The 23,646-nt window shown below is 51.9% G+C and overlaps 1 protein-coding gene across 3 annotated transcripts in view; it reads left to right on the plus strand.

Moving 5' to 3' along the window:
* Nucleotides 1-4,763: 4,763 nt before the first annotated feature.
* The window catches only part of LOC133356956 (probable ribonuclease ZC3H12B), a 37,629-nt gene continuing 18,746 nt past the window's right edge, over nucleotides 4,764-23,646 (plus strand). The window contains exons 1-3 of one of the 3 annotated variants that reach the window (XM_061574678.1): nucleotides 4,764-4,875; nucleotides 7,011-7,166; nucleotides 20,705-20,909. In XM_061574678.1, the coding sequence (XP_061430662.1) occupies nucleotides 20,736-20,909 (174 nt within the window). In that variant the 5' untranslated portion in view covers nucleotides 4,764-4,875; nucleotides 7,011-7,166; nucleotides 20,705-20,735. Of the gene's footprint in view, nucleotides 4,876-5,213; nucleotides 5,243-7,010; nucleotides 7,167-20,704; nucleotides 20,910-23,646 lie in introns of those variants that run through there. The other 2 variants (XM_061574679.1, XM_061574677.1) reach the window with 2 other exon arrangements.

The raw sequence follows: 23,646 nt of genomic DNA on the forward strand, positions 1-23,646 counted from the left end.
ACTTGATACAGCTGTCACTTGATACAGCTATCACTTGATACAGCTATCACTTGATACAGCTGTCACTTGATACAGCTATCACTTGATACAGCTATCACTTGATACAGCTGTCACTTGATACAGCTATCACTTGATACAGCTGTCACTTGATACAGCTGTCACTTGATACAGCTATCACTTGATACAGCTATCACTTGATACAGCTGTCACTTGATACAGCTGTCACTTGATACAGCTATCACTTGATACAGCTATCACTTGATACAGCTGTCACTTGATACAGCTATCACTTGATACAGCTATCACTTGATACAGCTGTCACTTGATACAGCTGTCACTTGATACAGCTATCACTTGATACAGCTGTCACTTGATACAGCTATCACTTGATACAGCTATCACTTGATACAGCTATCACTTGATACAGCTGTCACTTGATACAGCTATCACTTGATACAGCTATCACTTGATACAGCTATCACTTGATACAGCTATCGTGCTGTGACGGTTCCACCTGAAGACGGAAGCTTGTGTTGCCTCCGAAACGTCGTGATTTTTATTTTATTTTACTTTTATTAATTTTTTACCTACGTGACTTTACCGAAATAACCTAAGAATTAGTTACTAGTCCAGCGCTAATCGGTGTGTTTGGAGAACAAACCCGCGCCGTTTACAATTCGCTTACCGTGACGTTTCTGGCCAATCGCCTGATGAAGCTGGGTGTCAAAGGGGGCGTCCATAAATGACGTCACGCACCTAGAAGGGGGGGGGGGGTGGGGGTCAGACATTTGTGACGATGTGGGGGGGGGGGGGGGGTTGAGAAATGTGACGTCACATCAAAATGCGCAACTTTAAATGAATATAGACAACACGTTCTACTTAATTAAATAGACTTTTTAATAAATGTTTTCTCCTACAACATCAGAGTGCAGCGCCACATTAAATACGCACTACAATGACAATAGTTTAGAGCGATTTGAAGCATTTTTTTATTTTTTTTGGGGGGGGGGGCAGAGCTTTGTGACGTCATATTTAAAGGGAGGGGGGTCTGACTTTTTTGTGACGCCGTGTGACGACGACGGGGGGGGGGGGGGGGGTCAAAAATCCTCAAAAATCGCGTGACGTCATTTATGGACGGCCCCTAACTAGCGAAACGCTCTTACGCACTCACTCACACTCTTACTCACAAAGATCCCCCGTATAGCCTGTAACCGACTGTAGGGGCAAGTGCTGTTAGCGAGCAGCACCTGTGAAGGCCGGCGCTGTGGCACACGAGGGGGTGGGTGGGTGGCCAGCGCCACGCCCGGCTGCCTTTGTCTCCCTCGTGGAGATGTTTACACGGGACCGGTTCAGATGATCGTCACCAGAGTTGTTGGCCGTGAGCTGGAATCGAACTCGGGTCGTCAGGTTCCGGCCAGCACTCCCCCGCACTCTTCACGCGACAAGAGGTCAAGAAACAGCATCAGCTGTTCGGAACGCGAAGCAGGAAAAGCGCACCACAACTGGAATGTCCCCATGCGAAGGTGACATCGAACATTCCGATTCTCTCGAGCTCGTTCTGTCGACGCTTCTCGTTAGAATTCAGCATCACAGGAAACTGAACTTTTTTCTTTCATTGCTACCAGATGTAAGGGCCCCACTTACAGAGGGAAAAAAGTATTTGATCCCCTGCTGATTTTGTACGTTTGCCCACTGACAAAGAAATGATCAGTCTATAATTTTAATGGTAGGTTTATTTAAACAGTGAGATACGGAATAACAACAACAAAAATCCAGAAAAACGCATGTCAAAAATGTTATAAATTGATTTGCATTTTAGTTCTTTTCCAGAAGTCTCGTGGCTACCACAAATGATGGGGCTCCAACGAAGTGGGGCTTCATCGCGGAGACATTTAACGCAGCGGCCAAATAACTCTGAACGCGTGATGTCGACCACGTGGGGAGAGAAAGAGACGCGCCAACTCCGAATTTCGAACAGGCCTTCGGTCGGGATCGAACCCACGACCTTCCTGTATACCAGGCGAGGGAGTTAACATCTCCTAGCCACCGTGATAATGATGAGAGACACGCAAACTCCAAATATACAGCAGCAAGCGTCAGGGTCGGGATCGAACCCACGACTTCCTGCATACCAGGCGAGGTAGTTAACATCTCCGAGCCACCGTGACGATGATGAGAGAGAGACACGCAAACTCCAAATATACAGCAGCAGGCGTCAGGGTCGGGATCGAACCCACGACCTCCTGTACACCAGGCGAGGTAGTTAACATCTCATAGCCACCGTGATGATGATGAGAGAGAGACACGCAAACTCCAAATATACAGCAGCAGGCGTCAGGGTCGGGATCGAACCCACGACCTTCCTGTACACCAGGCGAGGTAGTTAACATCTCCTAGCCACCGTGATGATGAGGAGCCTCAAACGAAGGTGGCAGCAGCAACCACGTGGCAAGGAGCCGGCGCAAACCAACAATTTCCCAAGCTCTGCGATCCTCTTTATATGATTATTATTACGAAGTTGTCATCGGACATTTAGTGCTGCCCTTTGTGTTCAGTTTGTTGTACTTCCGCAACCCCCGCACCTCCGATTAGCACGGTTGGCTACGTACGGTGCGAAAGAAGTTCAACATGCATACACACTACACTTTACACTACACTATACACTACACTATACACTACACTATTATACACTGCACGATACACTACACTATACACTACAATATACACTACACCACTATACACTACACGATACACTACACTCTACACTACACTATACACTACTATACACTACACTATACACTACACTATACACTACACTTTTATACACTACACTATACACTACACTATACACTACTATACACTACACTATACACTACACTATACACTACACTATTATACACTACACGATACACTACACTATACACTACAATATACACTACACCACTATACACTACACTATACACTACACTCTACACTACAATACACACTACACTATTATTACCCCGAGCTCTCAATATTCTGATAGTGCGCTGTCTTTGAGTTGTACGCCTTTTGGCGTCATCTGGTCCAACACCAGTGGAGACTAGGCTCTAAGAAAAGCTGTCTCGGGTGTGGACCAATCAACTTCAAGGACAGTGCATATCATTATCATTATCAGAGTTGTTTCTTTTTGTATGCATTTTGACTGCTTGTGTTGTGGTTATTGCAAACATGATCCCTTGTATAAAGGTGCCAGTTTTTGTACCAGTTGAAAGGGTAAAAACCTATACACTACACTACTATACACTACTATACACTACACTATACACTACACTACTATACACTACACTACTATACACTACTATACACTACACTATACACTACACTACTATACACTACACTATTATACACTACTATACACTACACTATACACTACTTACACTATACACTACTATACACTACACTACTATACACTGTATTAGATATTGATCAAAGTCCTAAAATTAGACGGAGATAATCTGATTAAAACAAATCACGCGACCACGTGATGCTCTTTTAACATGTATTCATCCTCAAATCATTGAGAATTCAATGTCCGTGAACTTCTGTAACTGGTGTCACCCCCTTGAGCATCATTGACTCCCCCTCGACGTTCCCTGTAACCGTTGGGGGGCTGTCCATAAATGACGTCACGCACCTATGGGGGGGGGGGGGGAGGTCAGACATTTGTGACGATGTGTGACGAGGGGGGGAGGGTTGAGAAATGTGACGTCACATTAAAATGCGCAACTTTAAATAAATATAGACAACACGTTCTACTTCATTAAATCGACGTTTTAATACATTTCGATTTAAAGCTTTCGTGACTGCAGGGATTCATCTTCTTGGTTCTTTCGGTAAAGTCACGTAGAAGGGAAATAATAAAATAATAAAAATAGAACATAATAAAATACAATTCTCACGACGTTTCGGCCACAACGCAAGCAGCCGTCCTCAGGTGAAGAACAGGTCTGTAGCATTCAGACGCTGTCTTTCCGACAGACCTGTTCTTCACCTGAGGACGGCTGCTTGCGTTGTGGCCGAAACGTCGTGAGAATTGTATTATGTTCTATTTTTATCTTTGTAATAAATGTTTTCTCCTACAACATCAGAGTGCAGCGCCACATTAAATACGCACTACGATGACAATAGTTTAAAGCGATTTGAAGCATGTTTTTTTTTGGGGGGGGGGCAGAGCTTTGTGACGTCATATTTCAGGAGGGGGGGGGTCAGACTTTTTGTGACGCCGTGTGACGAAGGGGGGGGGGGTCAGAAATCGTCCAAAATCGCGTGACGTCATTTATGGACGGCCCCTCAAGACCTCCTCCCACCATTGACCGGCGTGGTGAAGTATGGTCACACAACGCGAATGGATACAAGTCGTCGAATTCCTGAGCGAGCTGTCAATCACGTTTCCAAGCCCCTCCCCAACTACCCCCCCCACACCCCTCCCCCCCTCCCACCTCATTTGCATAATAAGCCACCGCCCCCCTTATTTGCATAATTCCGGATGGGGAAACACCCGCACGTGGCCTGCTGGTGACGTCACCGGCGGTCTCGCGCCGGTGGAAAGGATGGGGGGGGGGGGTGGAGTCAGACGGGGCGGGGGGCGGAAAGGGGCGTGGCCTCTACCCAAACTCGGGAGCTGATTGGCTGGTGGGAAAACAGGGCGGGGCAATTTGCATGTGAGGGGGGGTGGGGGAGTGGTGGTGCAGCGGTTAGCGCCAGCTGTCTTCGCCGCGTGAGAAGCCGTCCCCACCCGAGTTCGATTCCTGCTCTCGCCCACCAACTCGGCCTGCGACGATGATCTTGAACCGGGTCCTGGGCCTCCCCTAGGTCGACTCAGCCTTCGAACGGGTAACCCGCTGCCGATGCGTGAACATCGCCACTCGGTATAACAAAGACCCCCCCCCCCACACGGGGCGTGGCGTCCTCGTGTGCCCGTGGGGGTTGCCCGCCTTCTTTCTGTTGCCCGCCTTCGCTGGCGTTGCTCGCCTACAAACAGCCCTTGCCAGAGGCGACTTGCCTTGTGCAAAGGGGGCGGTGGCCTCTAGCGCAGGCTGCGTGCTGATTGGGTAGCTGGTGGTCAGCTGGGGTGGAGGGGTGGGGCCAGCGGAGGTGATTTGCATGCGGCGGTTGGGTGGGAGGCGTGGCCTCAGCAGCAGCAGCTGGGCCGGAGAGTCGAGGAAGCATTGAGGAAGGGGCTGTCTGGGTGAGCGGCTGGGTGAGTGGCTGGTTGAGTGAGTGAGCGAGTCGGTGAGTGAGTGGGTGAGTGGCTGGGTGAGCGAGTCGGTGAGTGAGTGGGTGAGTGGCTGGGTGAGCGAGTGGGTGAGTGGCTGGGTGAGCGAGTCGGTGAGTGGCTGGGTGAGCGGCTGGGTGAGTGAGTGGGTGAGTGAGTGAGTCGGTGAGTGAGTGAGCGAGTCGGTGAGTGAGTGGGTGAGCGAGTCGGTGAGTGGCTGGGTGAGCGGCTGGGTGAGCGAGTCGGTGAGTGGCTGGGTGAGCGGCTGGGTGAGTGGCTGGGTGAGTGGCTGGGTGAGTGGCTGGGTGAGCGAGTCGGTGAGTGGCTGTCTGGGTGAGTGGCTGGGTGAGCGAGTCGGTGAGTGGGTGAGTGGCTGGGTGAGTGAGTGGCTGGGTGAGCGAGTCGGTGAGTGACTGTCTGGGTGAGTGGCTGGGTGAGCGAGTCGGTGAGCGAGTGGGTGAGTGTCTGGGTGAGTGGCTGGGTGAGCGGCTGGGTGAGCGAGTTGGTGAGTGAGTGAGTGGCTGGGGGAGCGAGTGAGTGGCTGGGTGAGTGGCTGGGTGAGCGGCTGGGTGAGCGAGTTGGTGAGTGAGTGAGTGGCTGGGGGAGCGAGTGAGTGGCTGGGTGAGCGAGTCGGTGAGTGGCTGTCTGGGTGAGTGGCTGGGTGAGCGAGTCGGTGAGCGAGTGAGTGAGTGTCTGGGTGAGTGGCTGGGTGAGCGAGTCGGTGAGCGAGTGGGTGAGTGGCTGGGTGAGTGGCTGGGTGAGCGAGTCGGTGAGTGAGTGGGTGAGTGGCTGGGTGAGCGAGTCGGTGAGTGAGTGGGTGAGTGGCTGGGTGAGCGAGTCGGTGAGTGAGTGGGTGAGTGGCTGGGTGAGCGGCTGGGTGAGCGAGTTGTTGAGTGAGTGAGTGAGCGAGTCGGTGAGTGGCTGGGTGAGCGGCTGGGTGAGCGAGTTGTTGAGTGAGTGAGTGGCTGGGGGAGCGAGTGAGTGGCTGGGTGAGCGACTGGGTGAGCGAGTCGGTGAGTGGCTGGGTGGGTGAGTGGCTGGGTGAGCGAGTTGGTGAGTGGGTGAGTGGCTGGGTGAGTGACTGCCTGGGTCAGTGGCTGAGTGAGCGAGTGGCTGGGGGAGCGAGTGGCTGGCTGGCTGAGTGAGTGGCTGGCTGGGTGAGTGGCTGGCTGGGTGAGTGGCTGGCTGGGTGAGTGGCTGGCTGGGTGAGTGGCTGGCTGGGTGAGCGAGTGGCTGGGTGAGCGGCTGGCTGGGTGAGCGAGTGGCTGGGTGAGCGAGTGGCTGGGTGAGCGAGTGGCTGGGTGAGCGAGTGGCTGGGTGAGTGGCTGGCTGGGTGAGTGAGTGGCTGGGTGAGTGGCTGGCTGGGTGAGCGAGTGGCTGGGTGAGCGGCTGGCTGGGTGAGCGAGTGGCTGGGTGAGCGAGTGGCTGGGTGAGCGAGTGGCTGGGTGAGCGAGTGGCTGGGTGAGTGGCTGGCTGGGTGAGTGAGTGGCTGGGTGAGCGAGTGGCTGGGTGAGCGAGTGGCTGGGTGAGCGAGTGGCTGGGTGAGCGAGTGGCTGGGTGAGCGAGTGGCTGGGTGAGCGAGTGGCTGGGTGAGCGAGTGGCTGGGTGAGCGAGTGGCTGGGTGAGCGAGTGGCTGGGTGAGCGAGTGGCTGGGTGAGCGGCTCGGTGAGCGAGTTGGTGAGTGGCTGGGTGAGCGAGTGGGTGAGCGAGTTGGTGAGCGAGTGGGTGAGCAAGTGGCTGGTTTACTCGACAGAGACGGAGCTCTCGGAGGGTGGAGGAAGAAGAGGAGGAGGAGGGGGGAGACTGAAGTGGTTGCAGGAGACGGGGGCGAGGAACTGAGAGGCAACACGAAAGCGGCTGCGGCTGCGTGGAGACGCCAAGTTGAAGGGGAGCTGATTCCAGCCTCGTGGTGAGTAACAGGACAATGCGCGACCCGCGCCGAGACTAACACCACCACCACCATCACCACCACCGTCACCACCATCCCCTGGTGCTGTCACTCTGCCTCACTGTGAGTCGGTATCAGCATCCGCACTGTCGACACCACCACAATCCCTCTGTAACGTGGCAATGTACCGCCGCAACCATTCCTGTGTCATTGTCGTCGTCGTCGTCATCTACAAGACACTTCGCACACCACTCACCTACCCACTCACCCACTCACTCAACTACCCACTCACTCACCGACCCACTCACTCACCTACCCACTCACCCACTCACTCAGCTACCCACTCACTCACCGACCCACTCACTCACCTACCCACTCACCCACTCACTCAGCTACCCACTCACTCACCGACCCACTCACTCACCTACCCATTCACCCACTCACTCACCTACCCACACACTCACCTACCCACTCACCCACTCACTCAGCTACCCACTCACTCACCTACCCACTCACTCACCTACCCACTCACTCAGCTACCCACTCACTCACCTACTCACTCACCTACCTACCCACTCACCTAGCACTCACTCACCTACTCACCTACGCACCCACTCACCTAGCCACTCACTCACCTACCCACTCACCTACCCACTCACTCAGCTACCCACTCACTCACCTACTCACTCACCTACCTACCCACTCACCTAGCCACTCACTCACCTACTCACCTACGCACTCACCTAGCCACTCACTCACCTACCCACTCACCTACCCACTCACCTACCCACTCACCTAGCCACTCACTCACCTACTCACCTACGCACTCACCTACCCACCCTCTCACCCACTCACTCACCTACCCACTCACCTACCCACTCACTAACCACCCACTCACCTACCCACTCATCTACCCACTCACCTACCGACTTACCTACCCACTCACTCACCCACCCTCTCACTCACCTACCCACCCACCTACCCACCCACTCACCTACCCACTCACTCACCTACCCATTCACTCATCTACCCACTCACCTACCCACTCACTCACTCATCTACATACTCACATACCCACTCACTAACCTACCCACTCACCTAGCCACTCACTCACCTACCCACTCAACTACTCACTCACCTACCCACCCACTCACCCACCCTCTCACCCACTCACCTACTCACTCACCTACCCACCCACTCACCTACCCAGTCACTTGGCCACTTCAGAGTATAATTGTCCGAGTGTTGAACTTTACGCTCTCACTCCGGGAGACGCCCTGAGATCTTGTGTACAGTGCCAAGGGCTCAACACAAACCACCAGACGGACAGCAACAAAGAGCAGGTTACTCGAGTGGAGCAATGTTTGTTTAGTTGAAGAGCTTTGGGAAACCAGAGACGATTAACTAATCAGAGAAGTATTGTTATCTGCAGTGATGCGAGTGATTGGGCGAGTGGCTGGGTGAGTGAATGAGGCGATGAGTGAGTGGGTGGGTGAGTGGGTGGGTAGGTGAGCGAGTGAGTGGGTATGTGAGTGGGTAGGTGAGTGAGTGAGTGGGTGAGAGGGTGGGTGAGTGAGTGGGTAGGTGAGTAAGTGGGTAGGTGAGTGAGTGGGTAGGTGAGTGGGTGGGTATGTGAGTGGGTAGATGAGTGAGTGGGTAGGTGAGTATGTGAGTGGGTAGATGAGTGAGTGGGTAGATGAGTGAGTGGGTAGATGAGTGAGTGGGTAGATGAGTGAGTGGGTAGATGAGTGAGTGGGTAGGTGAGTATGTGAATGGGTAGATGAGTGAGTGGGTAGATGGGTGAGTGGGTAGATGAGTGGGTAGGTGAGTGAATGGGTGAGTGGGTAAGAGGAGTGAGTGGGTAGGTGAGTGAGTAGGTGAGTATGTGATTGGGTAGGTGAGTGAGTGGGTAGATGAGTGGGTAGGTGAGTGAGTAGGTGAGTATGTGAATGGGTAGATGAGTGAGTGGGTAGATGGGTGAGTGGGTAGATGAGTGAGTGAGTAGGTGAGTATGTGAATGGTGAGGTCCGCTGTAAGGGTTTAAGTTAGAGTCTTAGTTATGGTTCAGTTATCGTGAGTGACGTCAATCTATTATCAGCATCATGATGACTTCGCAGTATCATCTTGACCATCATCATCACAGTTCCTAAATCACAATCACCAACATCAACCACCATTGCTATGATCACCCCTTCACTGTCACAATTACTCCTGTGACGTCATGTCATTAGTACTGCCTCTGCTGTCTGTAGTTTGCTGTCTTGTGAGTACTCTGCTCTTGTGTACTGTCCTCTTGTGCCTCGTCTGTGATCTTGACGTATCTGTGCTGTCTTGTCTGCGCCGTTTTGTCTGTTTCATAGTTATCTCGTTTGTACTGCATCGTTCGACTTCCTCGACTGGTTCGTCTAGTTTGTACTGCCTCGTCTCTTGTGTCTGCCGACTTTGTACTGCCTCGACTGTATGTTGGCAGTTTAGTTTGTACTGCCTTGTACTGTCTAGTTTGTACTGCCTTGTTGTGTCTAGTTTGTACTGCCCTGTTATGTATAGTTTGTACTGCCTTGTTCTGTCTAGCTTGTACTGCCTTGTTATGTCTAGTTTGTACTGCCTTGTTCTGTCTAGCTTGTACTGCCTTGTTCTGTCTAGTTTGTACTGCCTTGTCTCTCTGTATAATGTGTACTGCCTTGTTCTGTCTAGTTTGTACTGCCTTGTTCTGTCTAGCTTGTACTGCCTTGTTCTGTCTAGCTTGTACTGCCTTGTCTCTCTGTATAATGTGTACTGCCTTGTTCTGTCTAGCTTGTACTGCCTTGTTCTGTCTAGCTTGTACTGCCTTGTTCTGTCTAGCTTGTACTGCCTTGTCTCTCTGTATAATGTGTACTGCCTTGTTATGTCTAGCTTGTACTGCCTTGTTCTGTCTAGTTTGTACTGCCTTGTTCTGTCTAGCTTGTACTGCCTTGTTCTGTCTAGCTTGTACGGCCTTGTCTCTCTGTATAATGTGTACTGCCTTGTTCTGTCTAGCTTGTACTGCCTTATCTCTCTGTGTAATGTGTACTGCCTTGTTATGTCTAGTTTGTACTGCCTCGTGTACTTTGACGCCAAGTCCATCTCAGCCACCGTCACCCCCAGCGGACCAAAACAAACATCGCGAAGATTTTGCATACATCTAATTTGCATGAATCGATTCCCCCCCAAAAACCGTTCTACCACGAACTGGAATCGCGGTAATAGAATCGGTTGCCAAGCAAATAGATTCTAACGACCCCACCCTTTCCTCACTTGACACCGGTCAAAGTTCACCCTTCAGCATCACCACCATCACCACCACCACAATCATCACCACCATCATCATCACCACCATCATCACCACCATCATCACCACCACCATCATCATCATCACCACCACCATCATCATCATCACCACCACCATCATCATCATCACCACCACCATCATCATCATCACCACCACCATCATCACCATCACCACCACCACCATCACCACCACCACCATCACCACCACCATCACCACCACCATCACCACCACCACCACCACCACAATCATCACCATCACCACCACCACCATCATCACCATCACCATCATCACCACCACCATCACCACCACCACCACAATCATCACCATCACCACCACCATCACCACCACCATCACCATCATCACCACCACCATCACCACAGCAGCAGCCATGGTCAATCCGCTGCTGGATGAAGCCCTCCCCGAGCCACAGCCAAGCCAGCGGTCGCACCGACGTCGCTTCCATCTCCACGAAGACGTCCCATGGGATTTGAATTTCGATTTAAAGCTTTCGTGACTGCAGGGATTCATCTTCTTGGTTCTTTCGGTAAAGTCACGTAGAAGGAAAATAATAAAATAATAAAAATAAAACATAATAAAATCATTCTCACGACGTGAGAACAGGTCTGTCGAGAATGAGTGGGTAGATGAGCGAGAAGGCCTTCTCGACAGACCTGTTCTCCACCTGAAGACGGCTGCTTGCGTTGTGGCCGAAACGTCGTGAGAATTATTTTATTATGTTTTATTTGTATTACTTTATTATTTTCCTTCTACGTGGCTTTACCGAAAGAACCAAGAAGACGTCCCATGGGACTCGCGTTCCATCTCTGATTGGTGATGCCCCCCCCCCCTGGTGCTGCCACTCCATCATGACCACCACCACCACCACCATCATCTATCCACTGCTGGATGTAGATCGGTGTCACTCATCTGTGTATTGTTCTCCAATTCGCATGTTCCTCGTTCCGTCTCTGAGTGTAACGCCAAGCCCGCATCTCCCCATGCTTTTACCATGACCACCACCACCACCATCATCATCTATCCATTGCTGGATGTAGATCGGTGTCACTCGCCGCTGTGTTGTTACTGTTCGCCAGTCTCCGTGTTAGTCGCGAGCATTCATCAAACCCCTCCATCTCCATCTCCTTGGTGGACGTTACCGCCGACTCGACCTTTGACGTTTAAATCCACCCAAACGCACCCAAACACACGAGGATGGAATTCAGTCGCTCTGTTCAAGGCGCGCAACTTGACATCGTACGAATGTGGACCCCGCACGTGTCTAGCAGATTTTCTGGACGCTTGTGAACACGCGTGTTTATTCTGGACGCTTGTGAACACGCGTGTTTATTCTGGACGCTTGTGAACACGCGTGTTTATTCACTATTTATACTGATGTTTGTTGTCCGGTAATGTTTGTGGTTTACGTTTTTTTTTAGGGTTTTTTTTCTCCACGTTTACTTCAATTATGTTGGTTTTAGTTTATTTGGCATGCAGTAACGGTGCTTATTCAACTAGTGATGTCCATGCGTGGCTGTCGTGTAGCAGAAACCCATGGTTTAGGTGAGGCTTCAGTCTTGAGCCGCGATGTGTATCGCGGTTTTTGCTTTCGAGGCACTTTCCAAGGGTCTCGCGTATACAAAGACAAAGATCCCCCTTATAGCCTTTACAAACTTTTGGGGCAAGTGCTGTTAGCGAGTAGTACCTATGAAGGCCGGCAAGGCACACGAAGGGGTGGGTGGCCAGCACCACGCCCGACCGCCTTTGTCTCCCCAGTGGCGATGCTTACACACCGCACCAGGTACTCATTTGAGGCTGAGTCGACCTAGGGGAGGTCCAGGACCAGTTCAGATAATCGTCACTGGTGTTGGCCGTGAGTGGGAATCGAACTCGGGTTTATGCCGGCTTCGTAGCGCCCGCTACACCACCCCTCTCCTGTATAAACACACACACATTATACACACACACACATCACACACACACACATCACACACACACATCACACACACACATTACACACACAAAACACAGACACACACCACACACACACACCACACACACCACACACACACATCACACACATTATACACACACATCACACACATCACACACATCACACACACACATCACACAGACATTACACGCACACCACACACACTACACACACACCACACACACACACATCACACACCACACACACACATTACACACTCACATAACACACACACCTACGTACACCATCATTGACGCTTGCTTACCGAACGCAGTGTAATACTTCCCGGTAGCGCAAATAATGATCTCGGGGTGTTTTCCAGGGGAAAAGTTGATGGCATAATGCCTCCTCACTCAGTCCGTGGTGACAGGAGGAGGAGGAGGGTGCCTGGGTGGGGGGGGGGTGAGTGAGTGGTTTAGTAGGTGAGCGGTTGATTTAGTGGTTTAGTAGATGAGTGAGTGGTTGAGTGAGTGGTTGAGTAGGTGAGTGGATGAGTGTGGTTGAGTAGGTGAGTGGATGAGTGAGTGGTTCAGTGGGTGAGTGAGTGGATGAGTGAGTGAGTGGGTGAGTGAGTGGGTGAGTGGTTGAGTGAGTGGTTGAGTAGGTGAGTGAGTGGATGAGTGAGTGGTTGAGTAGGTGAGTGGTTGATTTAGTGGTTTAGTAGATGAGTGAGTGGTTGAGTGAGTGGTTGAGTGGGTGAGTGGATGAGTGAGTGGTTGAGTAGGTGAGTGGATGAGTGAGTGGTTGAGTAGGTGAGTGAGTGGATGAGTGAGTGGTTGAGTAGGTGAGTGGATGAGTGAGTGGTTTAGTAGATGAGTGAGTGGTTGAGTGAGTGGTTGCGTAAGTGAGTGGATGAGTGAGTGGTTGAGTGAGGGATTCAGTAGATGAGTGAGTGGTTGAGTAGGTGAGTGAGTGGATGAGTGAGTGGTTGAGTAGGTGAGTGGTTGATTTAGTGTTTTAGTAGATGAGTGAGTGGTTGAGCGAGTGGTTGAGTTGGCGAGTGGATGAGTGAGTGGTTGAGTGAGTGGTTGAGTAGGTGAGTGGTTGAGCGAGTGGTTCAGTAGGTGAGTGAGTGATTGAGTAAGTGAGTGGATGAGTGAGTAGTTGAGTAGGTGAGTGGTTGAGTGAGTGGTTCAGTAGGTGAATGAGTGAGTGGTTGAGTAGATGAGTGAGTGGTTGAGTAGGTGAGTGTGTGAGTGAGTGGATGAGTGAGTGAGTGGATGAGTGAGTGGTTGAGTGAGTGGTTGAGTAGGTGAGTGAGTGGATGAGTGAGTGGTTGAGTGAGTGGTTGAGTAGGTGAGTGGATGAGTGAGTGGTTGAGTGAGTGGATGAGTTAGTGGTTGAGTAGGTGAGTGGATGTGTGAGTGGTTGAGTGAGTGGTTGAGTGAGTGGTTGAGTAGGTGAGTGAGTGGTTGAGTAGGTGAGTGGATGAGTGAGTGGTTGAGTGAGTGGTTGAGTAGGTGAGTGGTTGAGTTAGTGGTTGAGTGAGTAGTTGAGTAGGTGAGTGGTTGAGCAAGTGGTTCAGTAGGTGAGTGAGTGGATGAGTGAGTGGTTGAGTAGTTCAGTAGGTGAGTGGATGAGTGACTGGGCGAGTGAGTGAGCGGGTATCTGACGTACTGCAATGGGAATGAAAATACCTTGCCACCAGATACGTTCAACCCCATTCCAAAGGTTTCACATTTTGTATGAGACCTCCACCCCATCCCCACCAAAAAAATACCTGATAGATGTTTTGCATTTTAAAATAAGCACGTCATGTTTGTATCCAGCCCACCATTCATAAGCTCCAGGTACAGACTTGCATATGCCTCGGTTCAACAATAAATGGCTTCATACTCTTAGTTCTTTCGGTAAAGTCACGTAGGTAAAAAATGACATTAAAATTAATAAAAATAAATGAATAATGATTATTATTATTATTTTTTATTAATTTTAAAATTAATAAAAAATTAAATTATAATGCTTTTTATTATTTTATTTTTATAAATTTTATTTTATTTTCTACCTTCGTGACTTTACCGAAAGAACTACGAGTATGAATCCTTGCAGTCACGAAAGATTCAAATCTAGAATCAATGGCTTCACACAATGAGCCGATCCCCAATCAAGAATGTCTCTCTAATTGATGCCAAAGGAACTTCTAGAGCAACTTTAGAATGTACAGCGGTGTTGGCGGTCCAGACGTCGTGTGACCTCCCAGTTCATTGACCTCTTACCATGTGATAATTGTTTTTTTACCCTTCTATCTGGCAACAAAACTGACACATTTTTACAAGGAGTCATGTTTGCATAGACCACAATACCTGCAGTCATAATGCAAACAAAAAACATAACTCTGATAATGTGTACTATCACCCGAGACAGCTTTCCTTAGAGCCTAGTCTCAATCAACCAACAATCAACTTCAAGGACAGTGCATACATTATCAGAGTTATGTTTTTTGTTTGCATTATGACTGCAGGTATTGTGGTCTATGCAAACATGACTCCTTGTAAAAAGGTGTCAGTTTTGTTGCCAGATAGAAGGGTCAAAAACCAATTATCATATTTTTACTGGCAAATGAGGTTCCAATGGTGTAAACTCTTACCATGTTTTGTTGTTCCTTTGAATGTTCATTTCTGTTTATAAATCATCATCATCGTCGTCGTCACCACGGTCCATGCATGGGGAGACGGCGCCTGTCGCGGTGGTAGTAGCCGTGGGTGTGTCACTTGTTGTTTCCACTTTCCTCGCTCTCTCTCTGTCTTGGAGTGCCAATACGCTCAAGTAGTGCACATCATAGTAGTGTATAGTGTAGTGTATTGTATAACGTAGTGTATTGTAGTGTATAGTGTAGTGTATTGTAGTGTATAGCAGTGTAGTGTATTGTATATAGTGTAGTGTATTGTATAGTGTAGTGTATTGTATAGTGTAGTGTATTGTAGTGTATAGTGTAGTGTATTGTATAACGTAGTGTATTGTAGTGTATAGTGTAGTGTATTGTAGTGTATAGCAGTGTAGTGTATTGTATATAGTGTAGTGTATTGTAGTGTATAGTGTAGTGTATTGTAGTGTATAGTGTAGTGTATTGTAGTGTATAGCAGTGTAGTGTATTGTAGTGTATAGTGTAGTGTATAGTAGTGTGTAGTGTAGTGTATTGTAGTGTATATTGTAGTGTATAGCAGTGTAGTGCATAGTGTAGTGTATAGCATAGTGTATTGTAGTATATAGCGTTGTGTATAGTGTAGTGTATAGTGTATTGTAGTGTATAGCAGTGTAGTGTATTCTAGTGTATAGTGTAGTGTATAGTGTATTGTAGTGTAGTGTATAGTGTAGTGTATAGTGTAGTGTATAGTGTAGTGTATAGTGTAGTGTATAGTGTAGTGTATAGTGTAGTGTATAGTGTAGTGTATAGTGTAGTGTATAGCGTAGTGTATTGTAGTGTATAGCATAGTATAGTGTAGTGTAGTGTATAGTGTAGTGTATTGTAGTGTATAGTGCAGTCAAGTCGTGTCAAGCTGCTGCTGCTGCACGGTGGAAATCTTCCACGATGCAACACACGTCCCGGATATAATAAGTGAACACCTCAGTTGCGCTTTGCCTGGTGTGATGGGGGTGGTCTAGTTTTATTTCTGCGTGTTTATGGGTGAATTGTTCAGCTAAGGCTGCGTTGGCTGGGTCATGTAGCCCGCATGCCCAGCCACCACATGCCTAAACAGCTTCTGTTTGGCTGGATAGAGGGGTCTAAACAGGCGCGGCACAAGCTAGAGAAGAGATGGAGTGATGTGGTACAGGAGGACGTGGAGCTGAGTGGACTTGCCGATGACTGGTACCAGCGGTGTCAAGATCGGCCTCAGTGGAGGAGGCTCGTGAAGGACGCTACTGGGCAGTTGTAGGCAATCGCCCTACAACAACAACGGAGGGCGTAGGAGCGACGCTCACAACAACGAGCGGAGTGCCGGGTGGCTAAAGCACAGCAAGTTGGCACAGTAGGGGGCACAGGTGGTGCATCAGCCAGTCATCTCGGTCATCTCGGTCAGTCGACCTGTGGCACTTGGGTCTGCCCCGTGACCTCCTGCCAGCGGGCGTTCGACACTTCACGTGGCCTCAACGTGCACCTAGCCTGGCACAAGCGCCGTGGTGACATCATCGCCACTGAGTGGCGAATGGTGGTTGTTGTTGTTTAACCTTTCCTTCTACTTCACATTCCTGTCGTGTCTTTGTATTGTTTGTTGTTGTGCCGACCTTACCCCGTGCCACCGACTGAACCATCTGTGAAAAAACGAGCTGTAGAGATCATTGGATTCGTCTCGCAGTATATAAATAAATATAAATATTTATATATAATATATATATAAATAACCCGCCTCCGATAATGCAGGCAGCATGTTTGTGTGCACAGCTTCGATGCTTGTCAGACATTCATTTCCGTTTGTGCAACCCCCCCACACACACACGCAGCTTCCACACCGCTGTTACCCCCCCCCTCTCTCTCTCACTGAACAGAAGCTTGACGCTTGTTGTAATTGTTCCTGCTGAATGGGTGGGCGATAATCGCTTTGGAAACCTGCTGCCCCCTTCCCCCTCCTTGCGTAACGCCGCTGAAGTCGTCGTGAGACACACAACGCTTGCTGTCTCTCTCTCTCTGTCCGCCGGTAAGAGTCGATCACCTCCTGATCTCTCTTCTGTCGCTGCTACCACCACCATCACCACCACCACCACTCTTCCTGTGAAACTCATCGATTCGTCTCCTCCACGCGTGTTGACAGCTTGGGTCCGATACCGGGACATTTGACCGTCTCGTTTGATCCGCCACAATCGCCACCGCTGCCGCCGCCGCACTGCAGGTCACCAACAAGGACAGAGGTCCCCCGTGTAGCCTCTAGCAGCGGACTGTCGGGGCAAGCGGCGTTAGCGAGTAGCAGCATTCGAGGGCGGGTGGCCAGCACCACGCCGGGGTCACCTTTGTCTGCCGAGCGGAGATGTTTGCACATCGGCACCAGGTACAACGCCGTCGCGGGGAAAAAAAAAAACCCACAAAGCCACGCTCGCGTAACGATCGTTACGATCAGCGCCCACACGGCCAAACTCCCCCGATTCGTGGAAAAGTTTAAAAACACTGTGACACTCGCCCACTCACTCAGTCAGCCATACCTCTCTCGCTTCCAGGAATCGTACACACACACACTCGCTCACACACTCGCTCACACACACTCACTCGCTCTCACTCACTCACACACACACACTCTCGCTCACACACACTCGCTCACACACACTCTCGCTCACACACTCACTCGCTCACACACACTCGCTCACACACTCGCTCACACACACTCGCTCACACACTCGCTCACACACACACACTCGCTCACACACTCGCTCACACACACACATGCTCGTTCACACACACACACACACTCGCACACACACGCTCGCTCACACACACACACTCACTCGCTCACACACTCACTCGCTCACACACACACAATCTCGCTCGCATACACTCGCTCACTCGCTCACACACACTCGCTCACACACACTCTCGCTCACACACACACACTCTCTCGCTCACACACACTCACTCACTCGCTCGCTCACTCACTCAGCCATACCTCTCTTGCTTCCAGGAATCGTATACACACACACTCGCTCACACCACACCAGTTTTGTGGCTGAGTTAACCTAGGGAAAGCTCAGCACCGTTTCCGATAATCGTCACTGGTGGTGACTGAATCGAACCTCCTGTGAGTTCGTAGTGCAACGCGCAAACCGCGACGCTACCGCTCCCCACAACACACTCATCAACCCACACACACTCACCTTTAAACTCACTCACACACTCATCCACTCACCGACTCACTCACACACCGACTCATTCACCCACTCACTCGTTCCCGCACTAATTCACACACCCGCTCATTCACACACCCGCTCATTCAAACACCCACTCATTCACACATCCGCTCATTCACACACTCTCTCATTCACACACTCTCTCATTCACACACCGACTCACCCACTCACTCGTTCACGCACTCATTCACACACCCGCTCATTCACACACTCTCTCATTCACACACTCTCTCATTCACACACCGACTCACCCACTCACTCGTTCACGCACTCATTCACACACCCGCTCATTCACACACCCGCTCATTCACACACTCTCTCATTCACACACTCTCTCATTCACACTCTCTCATTCACACACCGACTCACCCACTCACTCGTTCACGCGCTCATTCACACACCCGCTCATTCACACACTCGCTCATCCATTCACCCACTCGCCACACTGCAGCTCACCTCACTTCTCTTTCTCAGTCTTCCCTCGCACCGCTCGCTGCCCTTTGCAATTCCTTCCCACCATCTCTTTCCCCAACGCTCTCGTAATAACAGCCTCGCTCAATTCAAGCAACGCGTGCTGCTCGCTCATCTGTTGCGACGTCAGTGGCGCCGTCTGTCACCGATGTGTGGAGGTGATGGTGGTGCTGGTGGTGGAGGTGGTGGTGGAGGTGGTGGTGGAGGTGGTGGTGAAGGTGGTGGTGAAGGTGGTGGTGGAGGTGGTGGCGGTGGTGGTGGTGAAGGTGGTGGTGAAGGTGGTGGAGGTGGTGGTGGTCACGCTCGCGCCTTGCACCAAAAGTTGGGGCCTTGGTTTGATTCCCGACTCCGGCACCTTTCTGCGTGACGTGTGTGTGTTCTCCCCTTGCTCTGCAGTGTGAGTGTGACAGTGTGAGTGTGTGCGTGCGAGTGTGTGTGACAGTGTGAGTGTGTGACAGTGTGAGTGTGTGACAGTGTGAGTGTGTTCTCCCCTTGTTCTGCATTGTGAGTGTGTGTGTGACAGTGTGAGTGTGTGTGTGCGAGTGTGTGTGACAGTGTGAGTGTGTGACAGTGTGAGTGTGTTCTCCCCTTGTTCTGCATTGTGAGTGTGTGTGTGACAGTGTGAGTGTGTGACAGTGTGAGTGTGTGTGTGCGAGTGTGTGTGACAGTGTGAGTGTGTGTGCGAGTGTGTTTGACAGTGTGAGTGTGTGACAGTGTGAGTGTGTGTGCGAGTGTGGGTGTGTGAGTGGGTGTGTGCGAGTGTGGGTGTGCATGTGTGTGAGTAGAGCGGCAGTGCAGTGGTTAGCGCTACGCTGCGCTACGAACCCGGCGACCCAAGTTCAATTCCCGCTCACGGCCACCAACACCGCCAGTGACGATCGTCTGAACCGGGTCATGGGCCTCCCCTAGGTCGACTCAGCCTCAAATGAGTACCTGGTGCGGTGTGTAAACATCGCCACTGGGGAGACAAAGGCGGTCAGGCGTGGTGCTGGCCACCCGCCCCCTCGTACCGTTCCGGCCTTCACAGGTGCTCGCTAACAGCACTTGCCCCTCCAGTCCATTAGAGGCTATTCGGGGGATCTTCGTCTTTGATCTTTGTGAGTAAGAGTGTGAGTGATTGCGTAAGAGTGTGAGTGATTGCGTAAGAGTGTGAGTGATTGCGTAAGAGTGTGAGTGATTGCGTAAGAGTGTGAGTGATTGCGTAAGAGTGTGAGTGATTGCGTAAGAGTGTGAGTGATTGCGTAAGAGCGTTTCGCCGGCGATGACACCCAGCTTCATCAGGCGATTGACCAGAAACGTCACGTGACGCGAATTGTAACCGGCGGTGGATTCGCCCTCCAAACACACCGATACGCGCTGGACCGGTAACGAATCGGCACACTCGTGTTTCACGTGCCGGGCCTTGCCGATTGCCTGTGCCGGGCGGTGGTGTGTCCAACGACTTTCGCGATCGAACTCGCGAAAAAAAAGAACCTTTATTGTGGATAACATCGGTCGCGAAAGTCTACGTGTTAAAATCATCATAATCATAACGATCTCTTTTCGATTTAAAGCTTTCGTGACTGCAGGGATTCATCTTATTGGTTTTTTCGGTAAAGTCACGTAGAAGGGAAATAAAATAATAATAAAATAATAAAAATAAAACATAATAAAATAATTCTCACGACGTTTCGGCCACAAGCAGCCGTCCTCAGGTGAAGAACAGGTCTGTCGGGTGAAAAACAGGTCTGTCGGAAAGACACTGAAGAACAGGTCTGTCGGAAAGATGCTGTCTTTCCGACAGACCTGTTCTTCACCTGAGGACGGCTGCTTGCGTTGTGGCCGAAACGTCGTGAGAATTATTTTATTGTGTTTTATTTTTATTATTTTATTATTTCCCTTCTACGTGACTTTACCGAGAGAACCAAGAAGATAACGATGTCTCCTCTGACTGCTGCCCCCGCCCGTGCCGCCACGCAGGAACAGGTGATGCGCAGGGTGCCCGGGCGTCATGCCGAGTGAGTTTGTGGTGCGGGAGGAGGCGGCGGCGCTGGTGGCGCGCCACCGCCTGCACGTGCGCCAGCGCTACGGCGTCGCCCTCGAGCTGGACGGCGCCGCGCCGCTCGGCGGCTCGCGCTGGGTGCGGCTCAGCGGCGGAGACGGCAGCCAGCGGCAGCGGGCCAAGGTAGGGTGATGGCGTCACGGCCGCGGACACGCACGGCCACCACCACCACGACCACCACCACCACCACGACCACCACCACGACCACCACCACGACCACCACCACGACCACCACCACCACGCACGACCACCACCACCACCACGACCACCACCACGACCACCACCACCACGACCACCACCACCACGACCACGGCCACCACCACTACCACGGCCACCACCGCCACGACCACCAGCACCACGACCACCACCAACAACGACGACCACCACGCAAGACCACGACCACCACCACCACAACTACCACCACGACCCCCACCACAACCACCACCACGACTGACACAAACACAAAGATCCCCCGTATAGCCTCAACAGACTGTCGGGGCAAGTGCCGTTAGCGAGTAGCAGCGCCTTGGAAAGCTACCGGCGCTGTGGCACACGAGGGGGGAGGGGTGGCCAGCACCACGCCCAGCCGCCTTTGTCTCCCCAGTGGCGATGTTTATCCGTCACCACCGCGCCGGACGCCCCATTATCAGTCCCGAGTCGTGCCGTGACAGCGTGCCGCTGACGCCGAATCACGGAGCCCCCGCCCCCCCCCCCCCGGTGATGCTGAGTGAGCGATGGGGCATGGGACGGAGCGGGGAGAGGCGAGAGAGAGGCGCAGCCAGCCCCTGCAATGGCGCGCGTCGTCGTCGTTGTTGTTGTTGTAGCCGCAGGGCCAACGTGCACCTTGAACTTCTTTCGCGCCGTACGTAGCCATAGCCAGCCGCGCTGATCGGAGGTGCGCGGGGAAGGACAACAAAGCAGTTGTAAAGAGATTCGTTTGTCAACCTCGATGACGATGGTGGTGGTGATTAAAAAGTGCAGCTTAGCACCCGGTGGCTTCCTAAGATCGTAAGGGAGAACGTTCCAGACGGCCGCAGAAGCGCACCCGAAAGCGCCGCCGGTTTCGCGTCAAGCTGCTGCTGCTGCTGCTACTACTGCTGCTGGCTGCTGCTGCTGCTGCTGCTGGCTGCTGCTGCTGCTGCTGGCTGCTGCTGCTGGCTGCTGCTGCTGCTGCTGGCTGCTGCTGCTGGCTGCTGCTGCTGCTGCTGGCTGCTGCTGCTGCTGCTGCTGGCTGCTGCTGCTGCTGCTGCTGCTGCTGCTGATGGCTGCTGCTGCTGATGCTGCTGCTGCTGCTGCCGCTGCTGCTGCTGCTGCTGGCGGCTGCTGCTGCTGCTGATGCTGCTGCTGCTGCTGCTGCAAGGATGCTGACACCCGGAGTCGTCGCGACGATCGTTCAGAGCCCCCCCTCCACACCGCCGACGAGATTGGCGAGCGAATTTTTAATTCGCGATCGCGTGCAAGCGGCCGTGCGAGGCCTCCATTACAACAATAACTATATTTCGATTTAAAGCTTTCGCGACTGCAGGGATTTCTATTCTTGGTTCTTTCGGTAAAGTCACGTAGAAGGGAAATAATAAAATAATAAAAATAAAACTATCTAATTCTCACGGTTGTTTTATTTTTATTATTTCCCTTCTACGTGACTTTACCGAAAGAACCAAGAATAACAATCACAATCGTAGTCACATTTATTTGTACCGCTTTTCATCAAGGCTCTCAAAAGCGCTGCCACAAGACGTAGCAGCAGCAGCAGACATTCGGCATACATTTTGTTCAAAGAATCCATTGACTAAAACCTTGACCTTGACAATGCACGCGAACTGCTGCTGGGCGTGCCGTGGGCCTCCCGGAGGGGCGGGGGGGGTCATGCCGTGTGGGGGGGGGGGGGGGGGGGCAGGCACGCGGCAACGCTGGCCGGCGGCGTTGAGGAAGCTCTCCCACCGCCCACTCTGAATATTTCTCTGCAGGTTGGCGGCGGCAGGGGGGGTGAGGGGGTGGGGGGGGTGATTTGCCTACCGCGGCGTCGCGCACCGACGAGGAAGTAGAAACCGACCCGACCCGAAGCTCTCTTCCTCGTAGCGAACATTTGCATAGACGCGCTCGCCCCTCTTGGCGAGCTGCGGCGCTTCAAGGGTTCTCTCTCGCCGATGGTGGAGCACCGATAGCGACTGCGTGCGTGCGGCTGCGCGTGTGTGTGCGTTTTGTTGCTTGTGACGGTGCGTAGCCAACCGTGGCCGCGGCGGTGGCGGCGTTGGGAGTGAATGGTTCGCACCGTTTGGCTTGTGAGTGCCGCGGGTCCCGCCTGTTTTGATTTGATCTCAATTGAAACGATGGCGGCAAGTTTGGCAAACCTGCCCGGCCAGCCAGCCAGCTACCCACTCAGCCACTCAGTCACCCAGCCAACCACCCACCAAGTCACCCACCCAGCCACCCACCCAGCCACCCAGCCACTCAGCCAATCAGCCACCCCGTTACCCACCCAGCCACCCAATCACCAAGTCACCCAACCACCAAGTCACCCACCCACCAAGTCACCCACCCATCAAGTCACCCACCCACCAAATCACCCACCCAGCCACCCACCCACCCACCCAGTCACCCATCCACCCACCAAGTCACCCACCCACCAAGTCACTCACCCACCCACCAAGTCACCCACCCACCAAGTCACCCACCAGGTCACCCACCAAGTCACCCACCAGGTCACCCACCAAGTCACCCACCTACCCAGCCACCCACCACCCCACCAGCCAGCAGGAGGAGTCAATGGTTCCCGACCGTGACGCCAAACCCCGTTGCCCCCTTCGTTAGTGCGAGGGGTCGGCCTTTCTCCGTGTGCTCCTGTTCCCTCTCACACACA

Source organism: Lethenteron reissneri, chromosome 56, assembly GCF_015708825.2.
Source record: "Lethenteron reissneri isolate LAM-NWPU_2019-01 chromosome 56, ASM1570882v1, whole genome shotgun sequence".
In the NCBI taxonomy this organism is placed as follows: domain Eukaryota; kingdom Metazoa; phylum Chordata; class Hyperoartia; order Petromyzontiformes; family Petromyzontidae; genus Lethenteron; species Lethenteron reissneri.